Source organism: Hypanus sabinus, chromosome 2 (assembly GCF_030144855.1).
Source record: "Hypanus sabinus isolate sHypSab1 chromosome 2, sHypSab1.hap1, whole genome shotgun sequence".
Classification (NCBI taxonomy): domain Eukaryota; kingdom Metazoa; phylum Chordata; class Chondrichthyes; order Myliobatiformes; family Dasyatidae; genus Hypanus; species Hypanus sabinus.
The window spans coordinates 28,194,767-28,210,396 of NC_082707.1; the positions used below are offsets into that span (position 1 = coordinate 28,194,767).

Sequence of the window (15,630 nt, forward strand, 5' to 3'; positions counted from 1 at the left end):
CCTTCTGGCCCTACGCAGATAACCAATTTCCCTAATGGGCCCTGCTTGTTGCCCGGATCCTTAATCCTCAATGTACATAAAACACCTTTGAATTTACCTTAATCCTGCCTGCCAGTGCTATTTCATGGCCGGCCCTCAGTGCTTTCCAAATTTCTTTTCGCTCTTTTTTTTTTAAATACATAAGAGGCCTCCCATTTTAGTTCTCAAATCTGCTACATTTTATTTTCTCTCTTTACCTTTGGATGATAATTATTTTGAACGCTTATCATTTGTCCTTTGAATACTTCACACAGTGCAGATGCAGACCAACTTGCAAGTAGATGCTCCCAGTCTACCTTGCCAATATTAAATTAAGTCACCTTCCCTAAATTTAGGTAATTTCTTCTAGATCTGTCTCCCTCCCCCCACAAACAAAATACTGAAACAAGTTTCTCAACTACCAAATAAAAACACAAGAAATTTTATTGTATTACTTTATACTGAGAATGTGCAAATCTTTTGATGAAAAGGTGAGAAAGAATCTGAGTAATCTAAATATGTTCAAATTCCAACCAACTAAAGTTTCCTTGGTGAAAGATGAAACAAAAGCTACACATTACTCTGAAAAGTATGCGTCAAAATATACAATTTTTCCCATTGATGTTGCTTGCAAAACAGTATCCATTGCTTGTTGGCCAAGAACATTTCAAATCTTAATATGGGATTTTGATTCTTGGAAGAAAAATGGCAGTAATTTGAAATAACGTGTTAATTTGTTAAGAAACATTCAGCATCTTCAAAATGCTTCTCATCAGTAATTTTTAAGCAATCATAAGGAGTCAAGTTATGGATAGAGATTTTAGAATTTTACTTCATTCTTGATTCAATTTTTTTTTAAATGTGACAGACTGAAGCAGGTTCATAAAAGTTAGGATAATTAACAAATGAAGATTTCCTGATTTAACCAACATCCTTCATCAAATCCTTTGAAAGATACATGGTTTTAATGATATAAACCCTACCATAAGAGCCAACAGCTAAACAAAAGCAGTTCAATGAGAGTTAATGAATCTGATATTAATCAGATTCAAAACCTGAATACTTTCCACAATTCATCCATGATGTTTTGTTCAGGTCCCTCGCAGCAGAATCTGTTCAGCTTGTGTTGCTTACCACGGCCAAGTTAAAAGCCACAGAGCTTATTTAAAACACTGGTGGCCAACTTGGTCAAATTCTGGTCTTTCAGAATTTTGAATGTGCATTGTAAGACAAGGTTCTGGTTTAGTTGAGCAAGGGAAACCTATTGACATATCAGCAATATCATTCCACAGCCAACCACTCTAAAACAGGCAAATGTCATACAGATATATTTATTGGTTTTCCTGAAGTCTAAAGACAATGGAATTACTTTATAAAAACAGGAAAATTTTTCTGTATTTAAATATATATAGATTACAGTTTCAGTTCTTAAAAATTTTCTCCTCCAAGAATAGGCAAACAAGCCCCAGGTACCAAATTTCAGGAAATGACCAGATATAGATTTAATCTCTCATTTATCTAAGTAGTACAAATTGCGTGAGCAGTCATGTTTAAAAGTTTCTTTCCAGAAGCATTTACTAGACCATAAGTAGCCAAAATTAAATAAGTGCATTGATTACACTAAAGAACACCAATACAGCTATCAACTAATCAATGCAGCCATTGGGCAATTATGATGTAGTTATGTAACCATATCTGATTTCAACCTGACTTTAGACATCTAGTCAACATTTTTAAACCCTTGCAAAAATACCATCAACCTGATCACCTCAAAAGAACATTTAAGAAAAAACACTCAGCCATTTCACAAAAGTTACAATTTATAAGATATTATAAGCAGTGTTCATGCATTGTGAAGTAGACACAGAACAAAGATTTTAGGTTTAAATATTCAAAGCATCATATTAAAACACAGCTGTTACTTGTGAGAGTTACACAAATTGCATCAAATCTAGGTCTAATCATCACTGGCATCAACTATTGGTACACCAGAGTCAAATCTACACTACTCCATCCAAACACACATAACTTGCTCAATTTTGAAATTTCACACTAACATTATATAACAAGTAATAAAACAAACTAGTACTCCTTCTGAACAATCTTGCAATTAAGCATAATATGAAAGACTAAAAGAATGCATTGAAAAGCAATACACACATTCCATACACCTGAGAAAGTGTTGCACACAATTTAACACTGCTACACCAGTAAATGAGCAAAGTAATCTCATTTAACAAACTACACAGGCAGTTAATCCCAAACATACAAAGGAACCATTGCTCAGCTACCCAAAATCTTAGCCATAAGCACTGATTGACAAATAACCTGATGTCATTTATGTCAGGGACACTTTCTACTATCAGCAGCAATGAAAAATTAAAGAAGAAACGTGTACCTTTCTGTTGGGATAACCACTTTGACTATGGCGTGCGACAGAGTCTGTATATGAAGTCACATCAGACAATAAAGATAGGATAATATGAGTATTGGCAACTTAAGCAGCAAGTATACAAAAATACAAATGCATTTTTAAAACCTTCAAGGTAACATTTATGCTATTATAAATCAATACTTAATAAACTAAGTACACGCATTTAAAATAACTAAAATAAACAGAAAACCAGAGATAGAAATAACTGGATATTTGTCTTTACATTGCAATGTAATTAGAACCAGGACAAAGTCCCAATGATAGAAATGATTATGACAAATCTCTGATCATAGATCAGTTAATGTGGGAATATTTACTGATGCTCAAGAGTGACTGATATTTTACAGCATATAAAAAGAATATTAGACAATACTTTAATAGGCAGCAGACACATAACACAATTGTAGTCTGTTATTATGTCCATGTACAAATTTTGATTTGATGCTGGTGGGATATTTAATTTGTGACATCAAGAAGCACACAATCAACTCATCCCTGAAGTTTAATGGTCACATCACCTAGAGATGAGTCACTTCTCATATCCATCACCTCCCACTCAATCATTATGATACAATTTAACGCTGACATTAAATGATGAAATTCTACTGAAACACACTCAAAATTCATAAGTGTACAAAATTGCAAGTGCCCAAGTAGTGATCTTAAGCTTTGTCCTAGACCTAACGTGCAGTCTAAAGACAAATATATGAACGGCTATTCAAAATAGTAAGATTACCATGACATGACTTTATTAATGTACATTGTTTCTAATGCTTTTTAAAATATTAGATACCAAATTCTTTGGGGGAAATGAAACATCTCAATGTTCAAGTGATCAAATTTAAATCAAAATACATCCTTCTTTCAAAAGTCTAGCAAAGGGTATAACCTGTGCAGCATTAAATTTCAAAGTAGAGGTTATCCAACACGGATTAGAGACCATCTATTTTGTGGATAAGTAAATCCAAGAAAAATCTAAATACACAAAACGAGGAAACTGATGTCTTTCTCCACATCTTCATCTATTCCCAACTTTTCAGAATAGCAAAAGTGTATCTAGTGATGAGCTCACCGAGATTTGCTTCGTGGCCTAGCAACCTTCAGAAGTGATGGACATGCATTACCCCTCAAGTTAATCTCTTACCACAGGGAATGGATGTCGACAAACAGCTACTGATTTGGTAAAATACTATGGATGTCTGCACTTAGGTCACAAGAATGTGCACCTGCAGTGTAATATTCAATTGGAAAAATAATTTCTGGGGGAAATAAAGCCTGAAAGTCACTTTATACCACAAAAAGTGTGCATTGCTTACAGAATAGCACTAATTTAGTTCAGGGTCATCCACAGCTTTTTAAGTGAAAATTGCTGGCAAAAGGATGACAATTCTTTAAATCTATTTAAAAGGCAGAGGAAGAATCCAATGGGGTTAATAAGTAACAATTCTGGATTTCTAAAAGGTCACAAAACTACAAGCCTTCTGCCTCATGGAAGCATATAGACTACGTTAGTCATATACAGGATACAGGATTTGGAATAACAAAGCCTACCTTGGAAAGATTTCAGCTGTAAACACTTTTTAAACACAGTATTTTCCTGCTGGGATAATAGAGGCCTCAAAGCCAACAAATTGTAAGTCAAGACAGTGGGTGAACATGCAAGAGTTGACTACTTGCCTTTTACTGGGTAAAGAGAAACTTTATAGATCTTCCTCAGGGATATAGGCAGAACCCACAACAGACTAAATTTTGCATGTTATGTAGAAGGAATGGACTTGATGGGTTGAATGGTCTTTTTCATTCCCCATGTTTAAACTGTTACAGTCTTTTAATTTGCAGTTTAGACGATATTTATTATAGAGTTGGAGATATATAAATGCAAGTTCTGCTTTTATTCCTTGTGAAAGACAATGGGGAAGTTTAAATACAAATTTGAAGTCATGAAATAAAATATTCAAAAGCCAGACTAGATTTCACAGGTTAATTCCAATAATCATTCTACTTTCAAGCACTGAGTTAAGAATCAGAAACTAAAAGTTGAGCTCTATCTCTGAATACTAGCAAAATGTATACTAACCAGAGAAAACAGAGTTAATAAAAACTCTGATAAAAGATGTCCATGAAAATTATTATTTATTAAAATATGTAAAAATCTAAATACCAGCACACATTAATTGCAATGAATTATATTCCTTCAAATTCCTCACCTAGATTTTTAAAATTACCTTTTCAAAATCATCTTGATTTTTCGGTGGCATCACTGGTGTCGTGGGATTCTTTAGTCTCTCCCGTGGCTGAGCGTTGAAAGGTAACCCAGATGGAGGTGGCGGTAGAGTCAACTCCATCATAGCAGGTGGTATATAAATGGGGTGAGGTGGAATGGGCACAGCTTTCCCCCAGCCCAACTTCATTTCAAAATCCATAATAATTTTCCCTGAAAGGAAGTAAAACTTTGTGAATTGATGTATAGGTGGAATATTACTGTTCCTTATTTTAAACTTGTTTTGAAAGCGTCTCTGCCTTCTTAAAAAACAATTAGCTCCCCTACTCTTGTCCAGGACAAGTTCTTAAATGGAGTCTTCTTTTTGTGAAATAACCAGCTCCTATTCACTGGATATTTTCCAACTACCGTAAATTCCGGACTATAAGCCGCTACTTTTTTCCCATGCTTTGAACACTGCAGCAACACTGTGGCCTATACTACGGTGCGGCTAATGCATGTTTTTTTTTCATGCCGCCAAAAACATTTTGCCTCGTAACAGTAGACCAATAAAATTGATGAGTAGTTCACAGAGGTCCAATGAAATTGTACGATAAATCAAGCGCACTTTCACAATTACTGTAAATCAGTCATTTGTACTCACCCTCATCAACATGGAAAACACTCGAAGAAAAGCATATGATGCAGCTTTTAAGTTAAAGGCGATCAATCTGGCGGTTGAAGAAGGAAATCGAGCTGCTGCACATAATCTTGGCATAAATGAATCGATGGTGAGACGGTGGAGACGCCAGCGTGAAGAACTGAGTCAATGCAAAAAGACGACAAAAGCTTTCAGAGGTAATCATAGCAGATGGCCCGAACTTGAAAACTTTCTTGAAGACTGGGTTAACACACAGAGAGCAGGCGGCCGTGGTGTTTCCACCATGCAGATCAGACTGAAGGCTAAAGCAATCACCACCAAAATGAAAATCGAAGATTTTAGAGGTGGGCCATCATGGTGTTTTAGATTTATGACACGAAAAGGCCTGTCCGTCAGGGTACGCACGACTCTGTGTCAGCAGCTCCCTCCCGACCACGAGGAACAACTTGCTAACTTACGCACATTCACTCAAATAAAGATGGCGGAGAATTCCATCGGGCCAGATGATATCATAAATATGGATGAAGTACCTTTGACGTTTGACTTGCCTCTCACTCAGACTGTTAATAAAAAAGGTGACTGAAAACAAGTGGCCATGAGAGAACGCATTTTACTTGTGTTCTGAGCTGCACAGCATCCGGACTAAAGCTTCCACTGATGGTGGTTTTTTAAGCGGCTGACAATGAAAGTTCAGTGAAAGCTGCCATCAAGAGTACAAACTCAATTCCAGCTGTGATTCCTGGGGGCACCACGAAGTATTTGCAGCCACTGGACATCAGCGTGAACCGGGCATTTAAAGTGGCGCTGCGCGTTGAGTGGGAGGTTTGGATGACGAGCGGCGAGAAATCCTTTACCAAAACAGGACGCATGCGAAGAGCATCTTTAACTCAAGTCTGCCAGTGGATCCTAAATGCGTGGAGCCGTGTCACAACATCCACCATCACCAGCGGGTTTCGAAAGGCTGGACTGCTGCGTGATGAAGAGGACCGCGTGCGCCCAAGTGAGAGCGACAACGAAGAGACTGAAGTGAGTGACGAGATCCTGAGGTTTTATTCAATTTGGACACTGAAGGACTTTGATGGTTTTAGTGCGCAGGAGGAAGATGAAGAAGACGATCAATAACTTTTCCTGGTAGGCTGCAGTATATATATTTTTTTACCAGTCGTTAGGAGATATTGGAATGTTGTTCGTGCACTGTTCAGTAAAAAAGTATACGCAACGTAATTTGTGTGTTACTGATACGTATGTATATTTAAAAGTAGTTACAGGCACTGTTCGAAAAAAAGCATTTGCAATATATATTTGTTTATGTTACCATACGGATTTAATTAAAAGTTAAAAAATCCTCACGTGTAATATCTTTCTGTGTAAATATCTCATATTACAACGTGGGACACCTGCGGCTTAAAATCCGGTGCAGCTTGTACAAGTACAAAATTGATTTTCTTTCTAAAATTAGAACATGCGGCTTTTAACCAGGTGCGCTCTGTAGTCCGGAATCTACGGTACTTTTATTCCAAAACAGAAAAACTGCTTCATTTCAGGCTTTTAGTATTTGGAACCATTATGGCAAAATTAAAAGGATTTTTGATGGTGGGTAAATCCATACATTATCGGCAATTACTTGTCAGAATTATGATTAATTATCATAGATTTCCAAGGTACTTTTTTTTGGAATTGCCATTTTATCTCTCTCCATTTTTCTGCCACTTTTGTCCCTTCTCCATTTCTGCATCCCTCACCCTTCACCTTTCTATAGTATCATTTCCCTTCCTGCTCATTTTTAGTACCCCATGTTATTTATCTTACCAAGGCAGGGAGGCATGCTTATAGCTACAGTATGCTCTACTGTGAATATCCTGAGGAAAATTTAGATGCATAGATTTCCATAATCTATTGGATGGGGAAAGAATTCTAATGAGCCAGATATTTTGAGGTTCATATTGAATATCCCATGAGAGATATAGCTGCTGACAAGCTGCAAAACAATTTGCTCTTAAAGCCAATCTTTTATACATACAATAGCTTAATCACTGGAGTGAAATTTTAGCCACATAGCAGATCACAACTCTAACCAATCTATAAAGTATCAGAATAAAGACAGTACAACAGAAGAACAGCAAAAGCAAACACACTTACCTGAGTGGCTCAAGTCAAGGTACAATCACAAAGATGGAGAAAATAAAGATCAGCAGAAAGATGAACAAAACAATTTGTTCAAAGTAAAGATATAGAAAAGTTTAACATACAGTATTTCATTCCGATACCACAAACAAGCCGTAACCTCCTCTGCAATGTTGCCTACACATTTCAGTATATTTGCTTCCAATTACTCACCATTTAGATTTTTCAAAGCTCTTTCAGCATCCCTTCTGTTCATATAGGCTACAAATCCACAATTTCTTTCTCTGGCTCTTTCTTCTTCTGTTCTGGGCCACATAATCTTAACACTAGCCAAGGGGCCAAAGCGTCCAAATTCTTGGCATAACATTTCTTCATTCATCTGTACATCAGAATGAAATATTCCGTGCAAGTCAGCTATACTTAGATGATTAGATATCATTTGTCAAAATAAAAAAAAATATTTCACCAATACATTGTAATGGGTTTAATTGCTAAGGTATGGCACCTAAATAAATGAAATCCTGAACCTTACAAATTAAGTTCATTTAAATAGAAAAAAAACTAGCTGGTTATTTTAGATTATATGGCAATTTTGCATAAGTACTGTATTATCAGAATGTTGCTGTACAGATACCTTAGGTTTCCTTACTTAATAGAATTTTAAGGTTTATTCTAAGATTAAAAGAAACTTGATATCTGTTGAATTTAACACCATGTGATATCGCAACATCTTGAAGAACCAATCAGCTGGGTTGGACTGATGCAATTCTGAATGCTCTGAGATTAGTGAACAGCATCAGAAAACTCACTAAATTTATTGTTAAACTTTCTTGTTCAAGTTCAATTTCAATTTATAATCATTCAACGGTACACATGTATACAGCCAGAGGAAACAACATTCTTCTGGACCAAGGTGTACAGAAAATAAATACAACTCACTCACACAACACAACGTAATATTACTACAAATAAATGAACAAATAATAAGGTGCATATATGATACAAGTTAAAAGTAAACAGCATAACACTACTGGATCTTCACAAGTGATGAGTCCTGAATGGTGGCAGGGAGTTCAGTAGTCTTACAGTCTGGGGGAAGAAGCTGATTGTCATCTTAACAGTTTTTGTTCTAATGCTATGGTATCACCTGCCTGATGGTAGAGGGTAAAGACGCATGGTTGGAATAATTGATGACACTAAGGGCCGTGCACATTCTGCATGTCTGATAAATATTTCTGATGGGTAGAAGTAAGGCTCCAACAATCTTCTCAACAGTTCTTGTAATTCTTTGTAGGAGCCTGCGGTCACATGCCTTGCAATTCCCGTACCAAATGGTGATGCAATTGGTCAGGATGCTCTCAATGGCACTCCTGTAAAAACTGGTTAGAACAGGGGAGCAGAGCCTCAGTCTCCTCAGGAAGTGGAGCTGCTGTGCTTTCTTGACCAAAGGTGATGTTGAGGAACAAGATAAGATCGTCCGTTATGTGCACGCCCAGAAACGGAGCTCTGAGTTCTCTGCAGAGGAGCCGTGTATGTGCTGGTGGAGTGGTCAGCCTGCACACTCAAGTCCACAGGTTTTTTTTTTGACTCAAACTGCTGTGCTCACACCATTCTACCAGCCACTCTACTTCCTCTCTGTAGACCGTCTCATCATCATTGTTGATGAGGCCACCCACTATTATGTCATCAGCAAACTTGATGATTCTATTTGAATTGAATCTAGCAGTGCAGTCAAGCATCAGCAGTGGGCTGAACACACAGCCCCAGTTACTTTGCCAAATACCTTGTTGATTAACAATGAATTATGTCCCAAGTTACCCTCATTCTTAGTTTCTGGGGACTCCACATGCACTCAAGATCAGGTTGGTGACCTGGAGACTGCCTGTCCTGGGGTTAGAGGGCCGCCTCTATGTGTGCATGGGAGGTAAGGGGCTTGTTTTACTGTTGTTGCTTGTATGTGCTACGAACATAGTGCACTTGCAATTTTGACAACAAAATGTGTGGTGACACTTGAAGCTGCCCCGGCACATCCTTAGGTTGTGTTGGTGCATTTCATTCTATTTCGATGTACATGTGATAAGATAAATAAATAAATCTAATCCCAAATCTATCCACACCTGCTCAATTCCACTTCTGCTTCATGTTCTTTAAATGCTATCAAAACGAGATACCTTGAGGGAAATGGCCAAAAAACATACTGAATGGCATGAAAGTAGATTGTTGATCATGGAAGGGAGATAGCAAAAAAGAAAGAAAACTTAACCAGTACCAGTTTGAACTGATCAGCCAATTGCAGGTCTAACTGGACCAATGTTTATTACACTTCACTCAATCGCAGACAGCAAGACAACCGACAGATTCTTTCAATATAGATCCATCAGTTTATAATTTTTGCCTCGACCAATACATTCAGAATTTGCATTAGAAATCTGAATAAATACCAACAATTCCAATAGATCAGAATTTAAAAATCTGTACCTTCGGATTAATGTTACCAATATATAAATTAGTTGTAGTTGGATCTCCAGAATCATGAGAGCCAGGAGTAAATTCTTCAAGTGCTAAAAAGACATAAAATATTTCTTAGTAAATGTTTCAAAAACAGGCGGGGGGGGGGGGTTTAATGTTTTGAAAATATGAATTAGAGGTACTACCATTCGTTTGTCTGTTTCGCCTTGAAGATTCAGCTGAAAAGAAAAAAATATTTGAGAGTCATACTTTAAAATAGAAGTGTTTTACTCTATAAAAATTGGCAAAAGTTTTGATGACAATTTGGCACTGGTGACTGTCAATTCAGAATGAACTACATGCCAACAGATTAAACTCTTCTTAGACAAATCAAACAACATGAGGTAGTTAAAACTCCTGACAACTGTAAAAAAAAATGCCCAGCTTGTGTTTACCACATCAAATATCAATCCACTGCCAAATTCACAAGACGATTAGCACTTGCAACACTATCATCTACGCAAGTACAAGAAAAAATACAGGCAGGATATTCTCTGGATAGCATCAGTAAGGTTAGCAAGTTGTGGGCATGCAATGTTGGCATTGGAAGTATGGCAACACTTGTGGCCCCACCCCCCAAACATGTATTCGCACTGTGTTAGTCATTGAAGCAAAGATGCATTTCACTGTATGTTTCAATATATATATAATACAAACAAAGCGAATCTTTATCTTTCTTAAAACTTTATTTTTTAAAAACAAAGTTACAAAAAGGAAGCTCAGGAATAGATTGGGACACTTAAGAATGAAATAGTAAATGATAAAATTAAGGCGGCTAATATGCCAACTTACTAGTTTGCACTTAAACCTACTAAATAACACCGCAGACAATGCAGGAAAACAACATTAAATCCAACTTTAGTTTCTTTAAATTAATAAAAAGGAATTTGTTTCATAAACCTAACACTAAATGCTTGGTTAGAACATAACTGAAATGTGGTGAACAGTTTGAGCACCATTTCTTAGGCAACGTATATTGACTGACCTCAGATGGAGAGCAAAGATTTACTAAAATGATGAAGTTAGTACCCTAACAGCAGTATCCTCACAGCAATTGACCCTAGTGAGCATTCCCAGGCCTTTTTGTTTACTTTTTGATTTTAGTCTTGGTCTACTAGAATGAAACCCTGTCGTCACGGGTTAAATTACAAGTAGAGCTTACACTACCTGGTGTTACACTCCTAAGAGGTTAGTAGTTAGTCAATAATTTGACTTAAGTGCTAAAGATATTAAAAATCTACAGGTTACACAAACTGGTTAAGAAATATTTCCTCAGAATGCCAGTATTTGAAGACTTTGAGGTTCTTGTCAAAAAGTTACACAAGAGCCTTTCATAAGGGAAGTCAGGAAATATTGTAACATTGTGGGTGGTAGAAATTTCTAAGTCTCCTAAAAATCAAAAAATATTGTTAGCCAATTTTGAATTTTACATCAGAGTTTGAGTGCAAGATAAAATCTGCACAAACAGCTGAAAGGTTACAAATTAGTTACAAATCAGATATCATTTAAATACTGTAACAATGGCCCATACATTTTTCATGTTTCAAAAGAAGATAACCAACAAGTAAGCAGGATACTGAGAACAACTGAATGCTCAGGTGGACAAACAGGTAGGTGATGTTTTAATTCCAATGGCCTTACCCCAATCCAAAAACTATCCCATTAGAGAATATGTCAGCTGTTTAATGGTACGGAGGTAGGAGAGCAGGCAAGATAAACATGAGCAGAAAACATTAAAAAAAAGTCAACTGATTGTCGGATTTGAACACTGGGACTGCTTAAATACTTGCTGCAAAATCTGTTACGAATATTTGGTCTTCTTGACTAACCCTTGCCAGCTGCTGACTTTTACTGCATTTAAAACCAATATTTCAATTGGGAATGACACATGATATTCAGCTATAATACAAATATGTGTTATGAGCATCAGACTGCATTGCTCATTATCCTTTCAGCCAAAATCTCATAACCTGGGCCAAGCTATGCAACAGTTCAGGAAGGGACAGGACAAATTTTTCAACACTGGAACTTGGAAAATTTGACCCTGAGGTGCAAGAGCATTTCAGACTGCATTCATGCACCCCCTAGTGTTCAATTGCATGATGGCGTCTTATGTGGCAATACTATTTCTATGTCACACAGAGTCCAAGTGTTCCAACTATAAATATGGTACAACTCTGACATCTGTTATTCAAGCATTCAGAAATCCTGGTGGCTCATCACCAGGAGACACATCCTATGTTCTGTCGACTTAGTGGGGTCCTGGTTCCCACATCACACTTAAAGTCACCCAGCTGTGTTGGCCTTGCTCTGTATAAACATACTGTTTCTGTTTTCCACACTTTCCTTAAACTTAATTTACTGTGCACATCTTTAAACATAAAAAAGTATGTTGGAGTTTTAATAAAACAAAATCTAACCGAAGTCCCAAGTCTGCTACTTTATAAATTAGGCTATGAACTGAAAAGCTACAATTTTTCTAAAATTTAACATTTGTCACATACATATTTAGTCACTCTTTTGAACATAAAATGCCTATCTAAACAATTACTACTTTGAAATGATAGAATTTTAAACGCAAATCCACATCCAAAACCCAAACACTACATTTCATTTATCATCATGCTAAAATCTTAACATTTACGGCTTAATATTTCCAAAGAATCCTGCTTTCAAAATAAATATGCTTGGTCGAGATTAACTATGATAAAAATCCACATGCTACGCAATGTACAAATTTAAAAAGAGGCAATATTATTGATCTGCTACACCCAAGAACAAGACCCATTTACCTGGTATGGAAACACAAATGTTCTTGAATGGGAAAGGCCATCACGGGTAAAGCCCTCCCAACCACTGAGCACATCTACATGCAGCGCTGCTGCAGGAATGCAGCATCCATCATTAAATAACCTCACCATCCAGGTCATGCTCTCTTTTCGCTGCTGTCATCAGGAAGGTGATACAGAAGCCTCAGGGCCCACTCCACCAGGTTCAGAAACAGTTTACCCATCAACCATTAGCCTCGAACGACAGTGAATAATTTCACTTAACTTCACTGTTTCTGCATTCTATGGACTCACTTCAAGAAAATCTTATGTTCTTGATATTTATTGCTTATTTATTAGTTCCTTTTGTATTTGCAGTTTGTTGTCTTTTGCACATTGGTTGTTTGTCTGTCCGGTTGGGGACGGCCATTCATTATTTCTTTTAGTTAATGTGAATGCCCTCAAGAAAATAAATCGAAGTGTTGTGCATGTACTTAGATAATAAATTTGCTTTGAAATATCTGGCTTCCAACAACTAAATTCTTATGAGAATCAAATTAAATTCAAAGGGGTTTGAATTTTGGTGTAACAAACAATAGATTTTACTCACAAGAGCGGCGACTTTGCGAAGAATCTTCTGATGGCAGAGGTTCAAAACGACTAGGCCTGAAAGAAGTATCCTTACTCCCTTTTGTTTTCTGCCGTTCATCACGTTCTTCCTGGATTCTGAAACCAATATCAAAGTCTTTTTATATGATGTAAATGTTTTCATCTACTGAAAAATGCTGTTAAGTTAGTGAAATTATTGTATACCAAGTCCTGATTGTTTGCGAGATAGAGGCACAGAGTTCATATAGGCACTTAAAAGCAACAGCTATTAAAATATTTTCCTCAGTACCCATATACTCCTCAAATAAAGAGTGTTGTAGAAACACAAATTAACCATTAAAATGTTTCCATGGTTAAAAAAAATTCTACTTAAAAACTACTTCCTTTGAAACTTCTAAGAGTGACACAATAAGGATGATTGTCACAAATTAGTGAGACTCTTGACAAACTTTATCTGGAAACATTCACTATATACAATCATTCTTCAGTGTGTATCTATATGGGGCCAACTTCACTGTAACGCAGCAAATCCGTGGGTAACAAGGACCAAATATATATACTTTTTAAATTGATGAGCATTTACTTACTGTTTTAATTCCTCTTTGAATAGCTCCAAATTACTTTTCTTCTTTTCCTTTTCACCCTTCTTTAGGGGCTGAAAATAATCCAGTTAGTTGACTTAAAACAATGTATTCATCAGTATTAAGAAATTTAAATTGCAAAGTTAACAATGAAAGAAACAACACCAAATTTATCCCCACCATATTTAATTCAACAATTAAACACAACCTACTGAGAATGGGTAAAAAAATGGTGCTTAAATAAGTCAAGAATAAAATATTGCACCTGCTGGAAACTTGAAATTTAAAAAAAAAGATTGATGGCCCAATTGGAAAAGATTAAAAACAGCTGGATAAATCTCACATTAAAAGTATGGCAGAGGTGACAAATTTATGTGGAATTTATAATATGTTAAAACTTTTTAGATGGCGTGCTTATGATACTGAATTCTTTCCCAGCAAAGGAAATAAAAGATTTGGGTTATGGATAAAGAAAGGCCTTACAACCTGTCATTCACACATAAAAATACATTACAAAGTGTTTTCAATCCCTACAGGACAAACACGGCCTAGAACACAATGACTTCTTCCTTTTTTTTTAAAGGTACCTTCGAGTACAACACTACTTTAACCAGAGTTGTAGATGTACAGACTTATCAACAGCAGAATTAGAAATCTTCAAGATTTTGAATTCAGCTTACAGTTCGATACCAAGTAAATCAATTTCTCGATTATATAATGCCCTCTCTCATGCCAAAAATGAAAACACATTGTATATTAAAGAGAAGTGGGAGAAAGAAGCAGGGCTGGTACTTTCAGAGGAGGTTTGGGGGAAAATGTGCAGCTTTCAGTGGTCATCAACTAACCCTTTGGTTTGGAGAGAACATTGCTGGAAAAATATAAGATACTTCAAGACCCCATTCCAGGAAAAATATAAAGACACAAACATGGCATATTGGAGAAGATGTGGCTCCAAGGAGGCAAATCATTTCCATATTTTTTGGGATTGCCCTAAGTTAAGTTTATATTGGAAAGGTATTCACAGAACATTAGTTAAGGTATTTAAGGTACAGATACATCTGGGCTTTGTGACTCTCTATTTGGGGCATGTATTGTTTTCGGAACAGAAGAAAGATATAAAGTTGCTGCAGGTCCTTTTAACGGCAAGTAAGAAATCAATCACCAGAAAGTGGCTAAATTCAGTATCACCTACTTTAGAAGACAGGCATGAAATTATTTTGGAAATATTTAAAATGGAAAAGATGACTTACTACCTGAGAATTCAAGATATTTTTTAAAATCAAATTTGGAATAAATAGATCGAATTTATAACCACAATGTGAGCAGACTTTAGATGATTCTCCTAATGGTTCATACTGCTTTTCTTATCAACACGGTAATAGTGTTAACGTAAGCTCCATTGGTTTGAATGTTCACAGCTTTATTTCTGAAAAGCGTGGAATTAACACAATGAAAAGATTTGGGGAATTGGATAAGTATGTTTATGGGTAGCAGCAAACATGAATGTGTTAAGATACAAACACCTACGATGGAATTTACATAGGGTTACACACATTATTTTGGATATGAAAGAAATGGTCGAGAAAAGATAAATAGAATTCATTATTCAATCACTATTATTACTAATTTTTAACAACAATTATTATTGTTTATAACCATATAACAATTACAGCACGGAAACAGGCCATCTCGGCCCTTCTAGTCCATGCCGAACGCTTACTCTCACC

General features: G+C 36.3%; 1 protein-coding gene across 5 annotated transcripts in view; it reads right to left on the reverse strand.

Annotated features, from left to right (window-relative positions):
* The window catches only part of u2surp (U2 snRNP-associated SURP domain containing), a 100,817-nt gene that overhangs the window by 50,111 nt on the left and 35,076 nt on the right, over positions 1-15,630 (reverse strand). For all 5 annotated transcript variants that reach the window (XM_059993554.1, XM_059993547.1, XM_059993553.1 and 2 more), the window contains 7 exons: positions 13,910-13,977; positions 13,324-13,439; positions 10,092-10,124; positions 9,916-9,998; positions 7,651-7,816; positions 4,678-4,886; positions 2,417-2,460 (listed from right to left, as the gene is read on the reverse strand). In XM_059993554.1, coding sequence (XP_059849537.1) covers positions 2,417-2,460; positions 4,678-4,886; positions 7,651-7,816; positions 9,916-9,998; positions 10,092-10,124; positions 13,324-13,439; positions 13,910-13,977 — 719 coding nt within the window. The remainder of the gene's footprint in view (positions 1-2,416; positions 2,461-4,677; positions 4,887-7,650; positions 7,817-9,915; positions 9,999-10,091; positions 10,125-13,323; positions 13,440-13,909; positions 13,978-15,630) is intronic.